We start from the raw sequence: 19,036 nt of genomic DNA, 5'->3' as shown, positions 1-19,036 counted from the left end.
CCCTTCCTCCTTCCATTGGCTTGTGTGGGTTGTGTTGTGGACTGGATGGAAAAATTATAGCCCTCTATCCTGGCTAGTCTTTCCTGTGATAATTTTTTTGTGGGTTACACCAGGTGTATAGGCATATTGTCTACAGTAGATTGGGATAGTGCTGTTCTGCAACAAACCCGATCTGGGGTGAGGAGGGAGATAGGGGCTTTATGGGTATGGGTATGGGAGGAGCTTGGAGTTTCAATTCGATGCTGCAGTATGCGGCTGAGTTGGATCCATTCCGGATCCAAATCCCTCAGGTTGAAGACAAATTTAAAGTAACAGCTCAGAAGGAATGTTACAGTAAGTACATAACTAATGTTTTTTTATTCAGCAAAACACTAAATGGGCTAAATTTCCCATAAACAGGAACTAAAATGCAGCCACAGGTGAAAAGTCAAGCAATAACTCAATAGTTTAGTTTTCAGTGCAAGAAACAGTTCAGTTCATTGGTCACTTTGATAGCAATACTCATTTAAGAGGCAAAAATAGAGTTCAGGGTTGACAATCTGAAATTTACTTTACAACTAAACACAAAAGTATACATCAATACAGCAATCTGATTGGTGAAAAAAAAATTACCTTTCTGGTTAGATAATCTAAAATATTTGTAAATAAAGTCCTTTACAGCAGCTTTCTGGGTAGGAACTTTGAGTTTCGTCTATCAGGACTTCAACTGGCAAAACTGAATTGCAGCGTGGACTTTGGTGTCAGGGACAAGTCTTCCAGCCTTGGTTCATCTCTCCTTTACCAAAATGCCCCAGACCCTTATTCATACTACTTGTGCTGCACTGCAGCTCTCCTGGCCTTTACAGGGAAGCAGTGCACAGCTGTACTATACACCCGGGCTGCAGTTATCCCACTGTAAGGGAACCAGCCCCTATTTCTTTGCATACAATGCGTTTTTCTTCCATACAGAAAGCCAGAAAGCCCTATCGCTCCTTTCACTAAATATTCCATTTAACTCTATTCACAGTGCTGACTTACTACATATCCCTACCCTACCCTCCCTATCTGTTAGGCATTTCTCACTGGAACTGCCATGTTAGGCTGCACAACTTTGGCCCACATACCAAGATTTGATTAGTCACCTGGACTGGGGGGAATCAACCAGGAAGGGAGGGCGGGATTGACTAGCCAGCACTGGTTTGTCCATCTTGGGTAGAGAACAGTGGTGTGTTATAATACTGACTTCTGTGGTGAAGCATATGTACACAGCATGGCATAAAGGCCAGGAACATGTGCTTGTTCCCTTCAAGCTGCAATATGTGTATGTTAGTCAGCAGGGCTGGGGACTTAGCCAATCAGAAAATCCTGACGGTGTTAGCCTCCTATGACTGACTCTCACCCTATGGGGAAAAGATGGGCTGACCGATCATTGGAGGGGTCATGATTTTCAGACAGCAGGGATAAAAGGAACAAAAATATAAAAAAATCTTTTTACATCTTTAGAAAATCAAGGTTGACAGTTTTCCCCCAGTAGCTCAAGTTCACCTAACAAACTTCTTCTGCTCATCTGATACTATCACTGGTGTCTTCCCTGCTTGGTTTGTTAACTTATTTCTAAGGAAAAACTTATCACTGTCCTTTGGAAAGGTGTTAGGGCTGTTCTACTACAAACAGTAGCTTGGAAAGTGTGCCATTCAGCTGCAGCCTGATAACCCTTTAGATTCGTAGGTTAAAGACTTATACATTGTTTACGTTAATTAAACTGAACTCATTCATTGAAAACTAGTGTCTCCTTTACGACATACAGTATGGCTTTAGGAAGGTTGTGACAGTAACACACCTTTACTAAAGATTACAGTTAAGTGTTTCATGCAGAACAGATACTAGTGAATATCTCTGGACATTATCATTTCCGACACAAAACACTTCATTTTACACACTTGAATCTATGTTTCAGTTATGTTTCTCAAGCTAAATTTCATATGTAGCCACTCCACTCCACGAAATGTTTGTCTGGTACCTCATCAAGGATTAACGCAAACAGGGTCTCTCTCTCTAGGACTCTGGTGTGCCTGCAGGATTATTTTTGGAATCAGGACATTTTTTTTACTACTTGTGAAGTACACACAGAAAAATGTATGCTAATAACACAACTGCGGAATATACTGCTGCTACTACTATGCCAATAAAATAGACTTTGCCTGTCCTGAACATCAAGGGGAACCTATCACCTTCAGCGACCACTGCCCTATTACCTTCTGACAAAATCTTAAAATCAAATACTCCTCAAGAATAATTTCCTTCAGGCCAAAGCCTTTACAGAGACCCCCTTCACTGCATGCCATCTCTCTGGCCACCCTGATAGACATAGGCATCCTGAGGCAATACAGCAATTGTTTCATGTATACTGACAACTGCTTACTCCTGAAACAAATAATTTATGAGAGAAACATAGTTACACTATGAAACTGGAAGCAAGACTGAAACATAAGGACAAATCAAATGCCAAACAAGTTGTCAGCACACACTTCCAGCACTAAATAAGGGCATAACACACAAACCCACAGATGTGGAGGTATTCACAAGTTAACTTACCAAAAGATCAGAGGCCTCCCCAATGGAAACCACTTACACACAATGCAAAAAACAACCAAAACACATAACAACACACATACCAGTGTCTCAACTAATACGCCCATAACCGTGAAAACTAATGTAATAGTAATAGGTGACTCCACTGTGAGACACGTAGATGTTCCCCTCACCAGGCTGGATAAGGAGCAGGTTACTGTTAGCTGCCTGTCAGGTGCCAGGATCCAGCAAGTCACTCAAGCACTTAAGTCACTCAACCACAAGTACCGGTATGACTTCATCATAGTCCATATGGGAGTGAATGACTTGAGACATACCTCACTGGACTATATGAAGAGAGACATGACTGAGCTCTCAGATTATGTGTCACAGGCAGGTAATAATCCTAGCCTTAAGCAGCATTCTACCTTCTCCAAGGATGATGCCACAAAACAAACAAAAAATAATTGACTTTAACAACTGGCTTAGCTTCTGGTGTCAGACCACGGGGATCCAATATCTGTCAGCCTGGGAAGACATAGTTGACAGGATACCCTGCTTTGCCAGAGATGGTCTGCACCTGTCTTCTCTAGGATTCCGAACAATGGAAAAAGCATTAGCCACCCCTATTGTGCCTTTTTTAGGCAGTGTCAAAATAACCAACCTCCCAACATAACAATATCCTCTCAAGATAAACTCAAGTTACTGCTGCTTAATGCTAGGAGTCTAAACAAGAAACTGCACTCCCTAAAAACACTCTTCACTTTGGAAGATGCTGATATTCATGCAATCACGAAGACATGGTTCAAAGGCAGGGAAAGGACTCCAGCCATTCAGGGATAAAATGCCTTCATTATGTTCAGACTACAAACTGAGCATGAAAGAACCAAAGGAGAAGGTGTATCCATCTTCATTAAGGATAAGTATACCTTGAGACTGGTCAAACAGTATGACTCTCTTGATCTACTCCATGTTCACTATAGGTCCGCTACCATGAAACAGGAAAAGCATACTGCATACTTGGACTTACTGGAGTCACTGCCATACAGCCCAACACCTTACTCATGATTTTAATTATCCTACCATTGAATGGGGAGCATGCACAACCACAAACATACCGGCTCAGAGGTTCTTGGGCTTTCTCAATGCAAATGCTCTGGAACAGCTAGTCAGCGCACCCACAAAAGGCTCGTATTGTCCTGGACATAGTACTCACTAACACAGGAGAGCATTGCACCATAAATCAGTCTTGTTCAATGTAATTATAATACCAGATACCCCATCAAGCTCAAAAACACTTTTTTTCAGAGACAGATTGCCTCCTACTAAGTGACGTTATAAGAAGTTTCAAAGCCCCATCAAATGCAGATAACATGGACTCCTATGCAGAGGTGTACACCAGTGCTCTGTATAACCTCTTATGCAGTTGTATAGAATCGGCTTTACCTGACTGGATTAAAACCAGGTCTTGCCTAGAAAACAAGCCACCCTGGTAGACGCCTAATATAAACAGGCTATACAACAAGAGAAAGAAACTAATGTCCAAGAACAAGAGGGAACTGGCTCAGCAGAGGAAGAAATCCTTCTCTAGCTTAAACAAATTAGAGATCTTGTCAAGTCCTCCAAAGTTAATTATGAAGCAAAAATAAGCTCCCTAGCTAAGGATAGTCACAAGGCATTCTTTAACTACATCCAAAATCTAAGGGGGATATCCAGCTATGTGCTGAACTGGTTGTAGATGGCACCACCCATACTCAACAGTAGGTAATAGCCAACCTGTGAGCTGACTTGGAGCAAACTTCATCCCCCAAAGTTCTGTGCTAGGCCCTTTACTATTCAGAATTCACTTCTTCTCACAACCAAAAAACCTATTACGCAACCCTAAAAAAAATCAAAGTTTATGCTGTTTGACACCCCAAAAGACTAGTCAAGTCCCACTTACCTCAATATATAACAGATAAGATAATAATTCCATTGACTCTACAAGTTCATTTAGATATCTAGATCAATCCCCTCAGCTTCCATGAAAATATCAAGAAACTATGAACCAAGATCAGTCATGTACTCCTCTGGACATACAAGATCTCTCAGTTCCTTTCCACCACTGCCACAGCGGTTACAATCAACGTAAACCATCTTCCACAGCCTAAGTACTGATTCATCTTGTTTGCATCTGCTGCTGCCAAAAACGTAACGACCCAAACCATCTCAAATAAAATCTGCCACGTCATGGCATTAGAAACCCAAAAGACTTGGAGACATTAAACCCAGTCAAATGAGTATAGAGGGCATGAAATGGGAGGAAGTAAAACTAATAACTTGCCTTCTGGCATTGTATAGACTAGGGTAACAAAAGAAAGTCATATGGAAGAAAGATAATTTGTTACTAAATAAAGTCATAATGAAGAATTTATATAAGTATGGCATGGAAAGTTTACAGAAAAGCATTTGACAGCATCCCACATTCACAGATAAAGGTGTGCTTACAGATGTGTAAGATGCATCCTACATTGATCAATTACATTGCAGTGACTACAAAACAGTGGCAAAACACTTTGCAATTAAACTATGACAATAGACAAATTATTATACCAGGGATACAATTTCAAAAGGGATATTCCAGGGTAATTCTTTGTCACTGCTGTTATTTTGTCTAGCCCTTAACTCATTAAGCTGTTTAATTAACAGATCAGGTCTTCGGTATAATTTGGCTCCCAGAAAACAAACTTGCTTTAAAGATTTCTAATCTACTTTTCCTGGATGACTTAAAATTACACAGTTCATCAGATGAGTTGAAAGCACAACTGCAAGTGGTTAAAACTTTGTCAAATGATATAAGAATGACATTTGGTCTTGATAAATGTGCAAAAGCAATGTTTAAAGAAGGAAGGTTAGAGTACCAAGAAAATATATTTCAGGACAGGAATGTTTCATAAAGGAACTTCAGCAGGACAGAATATATAAATATTTGGGAAATGATGAAGGATCAGCAATAAAACATTAAGGAATGTGAATAAAACTCAGGAATACTTCAGAAGACTAAAAAATAAAACTGAAAACAACCCTGACGTCTAAGAATAAAGTCCAAGCTATAAACCAGTTTTGCTCTACCTGTTTTAACTTAAAGTTTTGGTGTGATTAACTTGCCTGTAAAGGTATTGGATCAGTTGGACAGAATAAGAAAAATGTTTCATGCTTATCAAATGATTTATAAAATTCAGTATATAGCAAGATTATATATATCTAGCTCTAAAGGAGATATGGGTCTCCTTGAAATGGATTAAATATATAGATTTGCAGTCATGGGACTGTATACATATCTGCTGACCTCATCGGATACAAACATAGTGAAAGTCTAAAAACATGAGGAGAGAAAGTCCAAGATGACCTCTGTGCGTAGTTTAGCAGAAGCATTCGGGTGGCAAGAGAATGGAAATCACACTGAAAGTATATAAAAATCAGACAGCAACTGAATGTGGCAAAAAACAAAAAATATGGAGAAGGATCAGATGAGAGGGGAAAAAGTGGAAAAGCCATAAATATAGTAGCAAGTATAGAGATCTCCTGGAACAACCTCATGATCAGGATTTGATGCAAGAATGGTTAAGGAGAGATGAGTTGAAGCTAAAGGATGAAAGGTTGATAATGGCAGCCCTAGATAGTGGACTATGTACATGTTCATAGGTTCATAGGAGGTTACGAGACTAATGGCCCTAGGACCCTTACAAGCCTAGTCAAGTTCAACCCTTGCTCTCTTAAGGGTCTAGAGATATGGTCTATTCATAAGCAGATCTAAATCAGCACCAACTGCCCCTATCCAAGAGGCACATAGGTGAAACTCCTGGGGTAAATTTAAGTTACACTTAAAAAGGGTTAACGAGGGGCTCTGTTTAACCTGCATTTAAAGTTTATTTCAGAAGAAAGGCAAATCTGGGAGACATATATGTCTCTCCAGCAAGTCCTGTTGATGTCACATGCTAGGTTAAGGTCCCTAGAGTGAGTGAATCATGTACCATTTCACTTATGAATGTGCAGCATTTCTATTAAAGTAGGATCAGAGGTTGCTCTGTATGCAAGACACAAGTCACATCTGAGTAGTCTGCCCATGTAAGACATGCTGAAGACATTGAATTTTCTTTGTGAGGAACCTATGAGGTTTTTCCAGTTGCTGCAGGTGCCTGTTTAGGTACATACTAAAGGGAGCATTGTACTCTATTATGGACCTGATGAGGAAAGAGCACAGGGGGGTTATAACCTCTTTTGTTCTGGAAGCTATGCCCTTATCTATGAGGTGAGCAATGTAGATGACCTTCTTTACCACCATGGAGACCTGGTGATCAAAAGTAAGGTTTCTGTCAAGCTCTGTGCCCAAATCTCTCACCACTGATTTATAGCTTATGGTGTTGTTATTAATATGGTAATCTGCAGGGACATTGCCTTTGCCAAAGGGGACGATAATGCATTTTTTGCATTGAGTTTAAGACCATGAATTTGACATGAATCATTAGTTTGTGTAAGTCCTTTTTTAGAATGTTGACATCATTTGAGGACTCAATGACTGCTCCCAGTTTGCAATCATCAGCAAACTTTGTTACACACAGACCTTTTGTTTCTGCCTGTACTTCTGAGAAGTAGATTCCAAACAATAGGGGCCCCAGCACTGATCCCTTTGGAACATCACTGGTAAAAGGTCTGCTGGTGGAGGTGCAGTCCCCTATTTTGACTGCATGTGTTTTGTCAGTGAGCCAGTTTGCAATCAGCCTTATAGTATATGGGCTGAGCCCCAGCTGGGTGAGTTTTTCAATGATGCCTGAGTGGAGAATTGTGCCAAAGGCCTTGGCCAAGTCTAGGTCGGCCATATGCACAGAATTATCTTCATCCAGGGCTTTGGTGACAGTCTTGAAGAAGTCCACTAGATTCATCAGGCATGATCTCCCCTTAACAAAATCAAACTGGGTCGGATCAAGTGTTTGACAGTCTCCTATAGCCTTATTGATAAGGTCCATGATGGTTCTCTATATGGCCTCACAGATAAGGCTGGTTAGGCTAATGGGAATATAGTTCCCAGGGTTGGTGGATGCAACCCTCTTGTGCAAGGGGATGACGGTAGCTGTTTTCCATTCAGCAGGGACAAAACCAGTGCTTAGTCTGTGGTTGATAAGAGTTCCCAAATGGTATTGCTACCTCATGATTTAAATCACTGAGAATGCAGCCTGGGATGTTATCTTGTCCCATACAGGCTGAGGTTTTGGCCTTGGACAGAGAGGTTAAGACCTGCTGTTTAGAGATACTAGGTGGAGAATAGGTGGTAAGAATATTTTGGGGTATATGTGGCAGGGACAGTGAAGAAGTTTTCACTGAACCTGTCTGATAGCAGGTTGGCTATTTCCACTGATTCAATATATGTGGTACCATTCACTACCAGTTCAGTGCAAATCTGGGCTTTTCTTTTAAGGTTTTGGATGTAGCTAAAAATGTATTACACTTATCCTTAGCTAGGGACATTAATCTAGATTCATAGTTAGCTTTAGAGGACTTTACAAGATGCCTTATTTACTTGTTCAAGCTGAGAAGGGTGTGCTTCCAATTCTGAGATCGTTCCTTCTTGCTCTTAGACAGCAGTTTCTTCCTCTTATTATATAACCTGTTTATGGCCGATGCCCACCAGGCAGGCTTGATTTTTCTTGAGGATCTTGCTTTGGTCCTATCAAGAATGGCTGAGTCAATACAATTATATAGATGTTTATACAATGCATTGGTGTACATCCCAGTATAGGTGTCCTTGTCATCAGTGGGGACAGGAGCTTTGAAGCTATTGATGCCTTCTCGTAAGAGGGTGTAATTGGCTTTGGATAAGTTTTTTGGCCTAATTTCTCCTGGAGGGGGGTCTAATGCTATTGTTACTTTGAAGGAAACTGATTTATGATCAGACTTCACCAGGGAGGGCCACATACTTGAGGTGGTGCACCATTCTACCATTTTGGTGAGTACCAAGTCTAGAATGTTTGGGCCCCTTGTGGGGGTGCCAACTATCTGCTCCAAGGCATTTGAGTTAATTAAGTCAAAGAACCTTTGGGTGAATGTGTTTGTACACATATAATTTACCTAATCTATGGACAGGTATTTAAAGTCACCCATAACCAACGTGTTTCGTTGTATTTAGAGTGACTCAAGTAGAGTCAAGTAAGTAGTGTAGATATGATGGTTCATGGAGGGGGATCTATAGATGGTGATAACGTGGAGCGGGGTCTTTCTTATAGTTATTTGCACATGGAAAACTCTAGAAAATCATTCTGTTTAACCAGTCTGGTGGTGTATTTATTTCTGATGAATATTGATAATCAGGGACTGCACAGATGTCCACATTTTCCAAGGTGAGGAGTGCATCTTGTGAGTGGAGTTTCAGATTTAGACTCCTAGCTTTTAGCAGCATAACCTTAAGGTAATTTCTGAGGATATTTTTACGTTGGGAATTTTGTTTTTGTGACATTGCCTAAAAAGGCACTATGGGGGAGGCAAAAGACTTAGCCTTTAGCAGAAAGCCCAGAGGTAACAGGTGGAGACCATCTCTGTCAAAGCATCATGGTCTATCAACCATATTATCCCAGTCTGATAAGTACTGTATATCCTTAGAATGACACCAGAAACTAAGCCAATTGTTGAAGTAAATCATTTTTTGTCTGTATTGAGGCATCATCTTACGTGAAGGTTGAAGGCTAGGGATATACTTTCCTGGGACACAAAATCAGAAAGCTCTCTCTTCATATAGTTCATTGAGGTACATCTCAAGTGGTTCACACCAGCATGGACTACGACAGAGTCATAACAGTGCCTGTTCTTGACAGACTTAAGTGTATATGTGATGTGGCAGTTCCTGGCACCTGACAGACAGCTGACTGTGACCTTTTCCTTATCCAACCGGGTGAGTGGGACATCTGTGCGTCACACAGTGGAGTCACCTATGCCTCAAACATTTGATTTTGTGTTTTGCTTTCGGGGAATGTTTGGTGAGACATTGGGCAGGCATTTGTATATGTTCTGTGATTTGCTGGGAATGTATTAAGTGAAGTGTGTTTATGTTTGGGAGGTCTCTGATCTTTAGGTAGGATTCTATTGAGAACTTCTGCATATGTAGGTTTAGGTGTTGTTCACGTGGATGGTGTAGGAGGTAAAGTGTGTGAATTGGCAACCTGTTTAGTATCTGATATACCGATTTGTGAGGGAAACAGCCTAGATTCTAGATTCTTAATATAGATGCATCTCTCACATATTGAATTTGTGTGAATTACAAGAAGTGGGTTGTCAGTGCACAAGAGGCAATTGCTACATTGCCTCAGGATGCCCAGGTCGATCAGGTTGACTGGAGAAATAGTGGGAAATTGCCCATTCATGATGCTGGGTGAAGTATTGCGGTCAGTAATAGGGAGGGGACTAGAAGGACCAGGTATGGCTTAGGAAGAAGAAAAAGTTCTAAACTGCGAGGGGCTTAATGGGTAAGACTTGTGGAGGAACCTCAGAGGCTCAGCAGTGTCTAACTAGGCAGTGAGGCACAACAGTGAGACACCTCCAATGGACACAAGTTAACTAAAGGAAAATTATCTAAGAGTTTGCATCTATAACCACCAATTTTATCCTCCACTGTGCAGTAATGTTGGGTTATGCGGGTGGTGCGCACCATGCAAACCCGAGCTAATGTGGTAACAAGTAGCAATGAAATTAAACTGCTTTCAAACACTCTAACCAATAGTAGCATACTGCACTGGGCCCTGGGCCAATAACCACCACTCAGATAGGTCCTTAGCTGCACTCTACTCTCACTAGGGTGTAGGGGAAGCCTTGTTTTGTGGAAGAAAGTTGGATTAGTGCTGAGAAACTAAAAATACAGTAAAATACAGTTCAAAAATAATAATACACAGTAAAATACAATGCAAGAAGTGCAGATCAAGTAAAAGTGACACTTATTTTTCAATAGCAGGAAGTAGAGGTTTACAAAGTCCATTGAACATGTGGGAGAAACAGAAAATATAGGTTCTGTAACAATAAAATTGGAAGCAGTAGCACACCTTGTTGCTGAGTGTGCTACACTCATGGCAGGGGGGCTGTACACTGAAAAGCACAATAATATGGCAAGATTGCTGCACTGGGGATTATGAAAACACTGCAATATAGTAGTAGATGAGAAGCACTGGAAACATGAACCACAAAGTATTATAGAGAACGAGGAGGTGTACATCATGTGGGATTATCCATTACCAGCAATTCAAAAAATAGATGTGAGAAAATCAGATATGGAGGTCCATGAAAAAAAGTAGAAGTAGCACTGCTTATTGAAATTGCTACACCTAGCAATTACAGTGCCTCGTGTACAGACAGACACAAAGTCGTAAAATATCAGGATTTGCAGGCAGAAACTAGAGCAATCTGGAAGAAAGATACTCTGCTCCAACCGTAGTAACAGCAAAAGGTCTCATAAATAAAAAATCTACAGTTATATTTAGACATTCTACCAATACATGTAACTCCATATGAATTGCAAAAGGAGTAATTTCTGGGCACATTGTGGCTAACATCAAAGACTGAAACTGTACTAATTTCATGAACTTTAATCATACCCTAGCAAAGGAATGCAGTCCTGTCATGGTATTAGAAACCAAAAAGACTTGGAGAAATGAAACCCAGTCAAATGAACATCATTGTCTCACTCATTCTAAGGCTAACTGGTTCCCAGTTCAAAAAAGAGCCAGTCTTCTTCTTGGCTCCCACCTTTTCAAAGTACTTCATCAAAACTAGCTCTCTCATCAAAGCTGCTTTTTTCTGTATCTAGAACCTATAACATCAGTAGAAAAGATCAAGGCGGACCACATCTACAAATACCTTCTTTCAGCCTACATTCTAGTAGTCATAGCTTCTCAGCCCTAGCCCCCAAAATTTGTCAGTCACTTCCTCATAACATAAAGTGAACGCACCGCCTACTCCTTTATCAGATCTGAATTGAAGCACTTTCCATAAAAGCAGTATTAATATAACTGTCTGAATACAGTGCATGACACATACCTCTGCACCTCCCACAGAGTCGGGTCCTAACAAATGATCTCCTCTCACCCTCTTTCTGCTTACATACCTATTCTCAAATATCTGCTGACCTAGCTGGCAGATAATACCCACCACTTCTAACACAGCTGCACAGAATCTAATCCCTTATATACTCAACTGGAGGCTTACTAATTTACAGAAGATATCCTAATTATACACAGGTAAATAATCTACACTCAAACTTCATCTCCAATTCCCTGTCTTTCTCCTCCTCTCCGTGTTATCCCCCTTTCCTTTCTTCCTTCTTTGTCTTGCTTCTTCTTATGTAAATATGTACATATATTTTGCTTTTCAAATGTCTGTTTGAGTGAAACTAATAAGTAAATCTTTAAATAAATGCAGTTTCCTGTATTCCTGTTATTACATATGTGCACATCTATGTATATGTGCAATTTCTTCTACTCATTTTATATGTTAATGCCATGTTGATGTACAATTTTCTGCTACTAACCATGTGACCTAGACTGAGCCTGCAATCGATCATTTGTGATCTATGCTCTATTCTGGTAAGCAATTACAAATAAAGTAAATAAAATAACTAAAGAAAGCAGCCTTCTTCTCAGTAATGCTTTTGAAAATATCCTTGGACTTAGCAGAGAGCTAATGGGAGGCAAAACTGGTTACAGCCACCATGGCTGTTGAAATAAAAAAAAGCCTGGTTAGGAGACGAGTTTGTACAGGATATGAAGAAAGACTAACAGATAACCTTGTTCTGTCAAACGATTTGTCACCAAAGGAAGGGAAAGTAAGACCACACTCAGACTAAGCATGGAAAAGCTGATCACTAATATGAACAACCACTAAGATGAAGTTGATAAATTTGTGGACATACCTTCCTAGTAGGAGGTAATATCTGAAATCTCTCTGCAATCACTGCTCTGGACAGTGATTTCTGTAGTGGTAAGGTTGCAAGTGTTTATTAGATCTAGTCAGAGATGTTTAAGGTACTGCATAAGCTAACACGTCTCTTCACTAGAAAACTGGGTTGGAAGGTTCCATCTTTATAAAGGTAGACCAGAAAATGTATTCCAATTATATATGGATTACACTTGTCAACCAATGTGGAAAAGTCTATTGTATAGTGTTAAAAAAGCGATTCACACCGAATGTCAGATGCTAGAGAAGCACTGCAGATTCTGTTCAGGCTGCAGAACAGTGCTGTCAGCTATTTCTCCCTGTGTAGGTGTGATTGTTAAATAATCTCCAGTTGTCTGCAGTTGTTTTTGGAATCTGACAATGTTTATAACTGTACATCCCATCATGTGCTTTGGGCTGCCCTTTATGAGGCCAGTATTACATCAATAAATTATTACAATTAGGTATCGATGTACTCTTGATAAGACGGATAGCTGCATGGCTTACAAATAGGACATGGCAAGTATCATACAGCAACTGGACAGGTGAAATCCTTGGTTACAGTCAGGGTGTCCCACAGGGCTCTGTCCTAGGCCCTTACTTGTTTAGATTGTATCTTTCAGATCTAACTTTTTCATCTGAGGTGTTCTACAGTCTATATGCAGATGACGTGAAATTAGGTAAACTGATTAGATGTGTTACAGATAAGGCATGTTTGCAAAATAACTTGATTAAATTGACAGTTTGGGCACAGGAGAATAATATGCTGATAAATACATCAAAAACTAAGCATATGAGATTTGGGAGACATAAACTGACAGGTGAATATTTAATACAACACACAGTGACTGAAACTGTAGACTCATTTAAGGACCTGGGTATATGGGTAGATTCAGCTACATGTTTTTCTAATCATATCAACCAATGGGTTAATGATAGTTATAGAACTATAGGTTGTATAAAAGGATTTATAAAATCTAAGAAATTAAAAATGATGAAGTCATTGTTTGTTAGTTACATTAAACCCAAACTTCAGTATGGAATAACAATACAGAAACCCTGTAAGAAAACAAGCATGAGTAAACTGGAAAGAGTACAGTGGAAATATACCAAGGGCATCCATGGATGTACCAAGTTAAGTTATTATGAAATACTAAAATATCTGAACTTGTACAGTGTCTCTTACAGATATCTGAGTGGAGATCTTATTCAGGTATATAGGCATTTAGAGAGAACTACCTCTAAGACTGTTTGGGGTTATCAAATAGTACTAGACAATCATCAGACAACCTATGTAGAAGACAGAAGTAAACAGAATATATTACTGGGCTGCTAAATTAATAACTGATAAAGTTATACCACAGGAACACAGGGTAGCGAGAGAAAAGAAGGGGAGAAAGCGAATACCATCATGGATATATAGAAAAGAGAAAATTATAAACCAGCTAAGACAAGAAGTGTCATTGTTAGAAGATTATAGAAGAGGGAATAGATCAACAAAAATACTAAGAAAGCTAGATGTGATCAAAGCAATGTGCAGTATTAGAACAGACCAGGATCTATTATGCACTATTGGAGATAACAAACTAAAAATTTCCAAACAGACGGAAAGCCTTAGAAGATACGAAGATAAATATAAGGGAAAAGCACAAAATAAACAATTTATTGATGACCCAAAAAAGTTTTATAGAGAATTGGAAAATAAGGTAAAAGAACTGAAAGACTGCCAAAAAAAGAGAAAGTAGATACATTTTGGAGAGGTATCTATGAAGATCCTGTGGAACATAACAAAGATGCTAAATGGACAGAAGAAGTAAAAGAAAGAATAAGAAGTTTAAAGGTACAGGATATGAAATGGGATGAAATAACAACTAGAGAGATTGAAAAAAAGTTAAGAAAAGCCTCTAACTGGAAAACCCCAGGCCCAGATGCAGTACCTAACTTTTGGCTTAAAGTATTAACTTCTTTGCATGAGGATCTAGCCATGAGAGTAAGAGCTATTTATATGCTCACCCCGAACACACACCGCACTGATTAACAACAGGAAAAATAATGCTCTTACTTAATAGTGAACCTGCAAGCTACCCTGAAAATTATAGACCAATAACTTGTCTTCCGATGATGTATAAACTATACATGGGAATTGATGCCGACAGAGTTTATAGTCATTTAGAAGAACCCTCAATTATGGCAGTAGCACAAAAGGGCAACAAAAGAAAGTCATATGGAACAAGGGATCATTTGTTGTTAAACAAAGTTACAGTGGAGAACTGTAAGAAGGGGAAGAATCTAAGTATGGCATGGATTGACTACAAAAAGCATATGATAGTATCCCACATTCATGGACAAAAGAGTGCTTAAAAATATATAAGACACACCCTACACTGATTGACTACATTACAGTAATCATGAAACAGTGGCAAACCACTATGCAATTAAGCCATGATAAAGTACAGATTATTATCCCAGGGATAAAAATCCAAAGGGGGATATTCCAGGATGACTCTCTGTCACCCTTGCTATTCTGCCTTGCTATTAATCCATTATGCTGTTTACTTAACAGCTTAGGCCATGGCTACAATTTGGCTTCTAGAAAACAACAAAGTCTAATGACTTATCATCTTCTCTATGTCGATGATTTAAAACTGTATAGCTCATCAGATGAGGAACTGAAAGCACAGCTGCAGGTTTTCAAAACATTTTCAGATGATATTGGAATGTCATTTGGTCTTGATAAATGTGCAAAAGCAACCTTTAAAAAAGGAAAACTGCAGCACCAGGAAAACATCAGCCTGGGACAAGAATGTGATATAAAAGAACTTGAGCAGGTGGGAGTATATAAATACTTGGGAATTGATGAAGGATCAACAATAAAACATGAACAAATGCGAATAAAGCTTAATAAGGAGTACTTTAGAAGATTTAAATTAATCCTGAAAACAGCATTGACATCTAGGAACAAGATCCAAGCCATAAATTAATTTGCTCTTCCTGTCCTAACTTATAGTTTTGGAGTGACTGACTGGCCCCAAAAGTGTTGGCTAGACTGGATATTAGAACAAGAAAGATGCTTCATGCTCACCAAATGATTTATAAAAATCTGTGTATACCAAGATTATACATTCCCCGTTCCGAAGGAGGGATGGGCCTCCTTGAAACTGACTACAATTATAGATCTGCAATTGTGGGACTCCACACATATCTGCTGACCTCACAGGATCCAAATGTAGTGAAAGTTTTGAAACATGAGGAGAATAAATCTAAAATGACATCTCTGCTTAATTTAGCAGAAGCATATTGACATCAAGCAGGAATGGAAATTAAGCCAGAAGTAGATAAAAACCAGGCAGCAACTGAATGTGCTAAAAAAAAAAGAAAGAATATAAGGTGAAGAACCAAATGAGAAGGCAAGAAATGTGGAAAAAACATAAATATAGTTGCAAGTATAGAAAACTTCTGAAAGAGCCTCATGTTGATCAAGAATGAATGCAGGAGTGGTTAAGGAGAGGTGAATTCACATCAAGAAATGAAAGGTTAATATTGGCAGCCCAAGATAGTGGGCTACATACATGCTGGTTTACAAAGTCCATTGAACATGTGGGAGAAACAGACATATGTAGGTTTTGTAAAACTGAACTGGAAACAGTCACACACCTTGTTGCTGGTTGCGACGCACTAATGGCAGAGGGACTGTATACTGAAAGGCATAATAATGTGGCGAGACTTTTACAATGGAGATTGTGCAAACATTATGGTATTGAAGTGGCTGAAAAACACTGGAAACATGAGCCACAAAGAATCATAGAAAATGATGAAGTTTATATCACATGGGATCACCCAATACCAACAGTTCAAAAGATAGATGCTAGAAAACCGGATATAGTGGTCCAAGAAAAGAAGACAAAAGTAGCATTGATCATGGAAATTGCCACACCTAGTGATTACAGTGTCTTGTGTACAGAGAGACACAAAGTCATAAAATACCTTGATCTGCAAGCAGAAATGAGAGCCATGTGGAAGAAAGATACCCAGACAGTTCCAGTAGTAGTAGTAGGAGCAACTGGTCTTATAAAATGAATTCACAATTGTATTTAGATATTTTACCAGTTCATGAAACACTGTACAAATTGCAGAAGGACTCATTACTGGGCACATTGCGGGTGCTGCGAAGAGCACTTTTGGCTAACATCAGAGTGAAACAATACTAATGAAGTTTAATTGTACTTTGACTTAGGAATGGGGTCCATTCCCGTCATGGTATTAGAAATGCAGAAAATTTGGAGAAATTAAAAAAAGATTCTATAGGAATGAGAAGTATACTAATTGGTTCTCTGACAGAATAGCTAATGCATGGAACAGACTACCAAATTACATTAAAGCAAGTATTAGCTGACATTTTTAAAAACAGCTTTGGCACTTATTATGGGAACAAGTGTTTTGGTATATTGGCAAGCTAGAAGGGCATTAATGCTCGTGCTTGAAATATCTTTATGTATGCATGTATGTACATATGTATGCATGTATGTATGTATGTATGTATGTAAGTATATGCCATTTGATCCTGTGTAAGTTCGATGATTGTTGTGGCCACATCCTTGACATTGTCATACTTGTTCAAGACTAGTGCTGGGTTCTGCCAGACGTCCATCTTGTCACTTTCCTTGTTCTTTTAGAAGGAAGTGGGATTTATGTTGGCCGCAGACAATGATGGTCTGAATGCGATGGAGCTGAGTGGTAATAATCAAACCCTTTAAATCTGATGGCAGGATACTGTCTCAGAAAAGCACAAACCACTCTCTTCAAATGTACATCTGTAGTAGTGGTGGTGGAATCAAAGAGCACAGTCACCCTCAGTGGAGTTTAAATACCTCAGGGTGTTAGTCATAAAGGATGGAGATGGTGACAAACAGGCTGAAGTGGCTGTTGTAGACTTGTGGGTACTGAAGTGATCTTTGGTGGTGAAGTGGGAGCTGAGTTCAAAGACAAAGCTGTCAGTTTACTGGTTAGTTAATATTCCCATTATCCACCCATAGTTAGTCGCTATGGATACTGATAAAAGGAAAGAAACTATGTATAAAAGTCTTGCAAATTAGGTCTCTCTGCAGGGCCACCGAATTTACTCTCGGAGACACACTGTGAAAGTCTAGGGGGCACAGAGGATACCCCTTTGGAACAAGAGGAGCCTAATAATCTGCCTGAAACATATTACGTAGAATACAATGCTGATGTAGGTATGACTCGCTGGTCTGTCCTAGGCCAAGCCCAGCACATAAGCAGGGATTACTTCTGCAGCTGTACTTCCTACTTCGAAAAATCCCAAATTAAATCTGCCAGTTTATCAGTCTGATCAAAAAATTTACTATTTACTCTGTCCTACCAGAGCTCATCTCATAACAGACACAGAATAATTCCTCTTTGTGAGGAATGTATGCAAACCTGTGAATTTAAAATTCTGTACTTCACTCACCTGTAAATGTGCACTAAATAGAATGCACTACTTTCTTAGAGCTTCCCTTCCTGGTTCTTTAAGTTACAAAGGCTCTCTCTGACTACTACAGGAAGACTGATTTTCTAAAGTGGTGTCAGTTATGTGGAATTTTAGTTTTCCCTGATCTCAGTAATCTTTACGGCCACAAAGAAATCTCTTCTGTCATTACAGATTCACCACCCAGTCAAATCTTTTAAATCTTATGGTCTATTTGTGACTTAATGCTCCATTTTATTCTTGAGGCAAATGTATTCTGACTGCCTCTCGGTATGGTTTGTGGGTTAAAAGTGTTCTGTGACCAGCATACTTACCCATTTAACAAATGAAAACATAAATAAACAAATAATTAAATTGCTTGGAATCCCACAGACGGAGACAGAATATGAAGCCGGGAAAAGAGAAGTTTTGCTTGCACTGGTCTTTCTGCTGCCCTTGTAGCTGTCACATGACAAGCAGAAGGAAATTAAATGTCAAATGATAAATGCATCATCATTGTTAGGCATGACCTGCTTTTTTATTTCTTCATTCCTTGCATTCTTCAGATGGGTTTGAGTATTTTTACAAATGCTATCAGTACAGGAAGTGGGCAACTGCTTAACTCAAAAGACTTTTTCATTTGCAAGGAAATATCTACAACATTTTACACAGACAACAATTCCAATTTTTCAGGCCTGCTTCGAATAATTTTATCCTGTTCTACAAAACTGCTATGGTAGGCTATGAAGGAAGCCATTCAGCTGCTATCATGCCAAAATGTATATGCTTGCATACTGTTTTACTAGCATCATTCTATGCTAAAACTTCTACTCACAGAGCACTTTGTAGCATACAGTGTGATGACAGAACAGCATAAAATCCTTACAGTAAATCAGGATCAGGATCAATGAACGGCGTGGCTCCAAAAGGGTCGATGTTGGCCAGTAACATTTTGCTGATGATTGAACTTCCAGCAATGGATGCTGCCAGTCCTGCTCTTAGGCCTGATGGAAAAGAACAAAAACATTAAATAAACATATAACACAAGGAAATACCAACAGCTAATGCACAGCT

At 39.3% G+C, this 19,036-nt stretch overlaps 1 protein-coding gene across 1 annotated transcript in view; it reads right to left on the bottom strand.

Annotated features, from left to right (window-relative positions):
- The window catches only part of DGKH (diacylglycerol kinase eta), a 1,992,493-nt gene that overhangs the window by 427,352 nt on the left and 1,546,105 nt on the right, over nucleotides 1-19,036 (bottom strand). Inside the window, exon 18 of the mRNA XM_044071702.1 lies at nucleotides 18,849-18,966. Coding sequence (XP_043927637.1) covers nucleotides 18,849-18,966 — 118 coding nt within the window. The remainder of the gene's footprint in view (nucleotides 1-18,848; nucleotides 18,967-19,036) is intronic.

The sequence above is a fragment of the Protopterus annectens genome, chromosome 5.part0 (assembly GCF_019279795.1).
Source record: "Protopterus annectens isolate FY-2018-M chromosome 5.part0, PAN1.0, whole genome shotgun sequence".
In the NCBI taxonomy this organism is placed as follows: domain Eukaryota; kingdom Metazoa; phylum Chordata; order Ceratodontiformes; family Protopteridae; genus Protopterus; species Protopterus annectens.
Note: the sequence above shows the minus strand (reverse complement) of the source record. Positions and strands in the feature narration are given on the sequence as shown.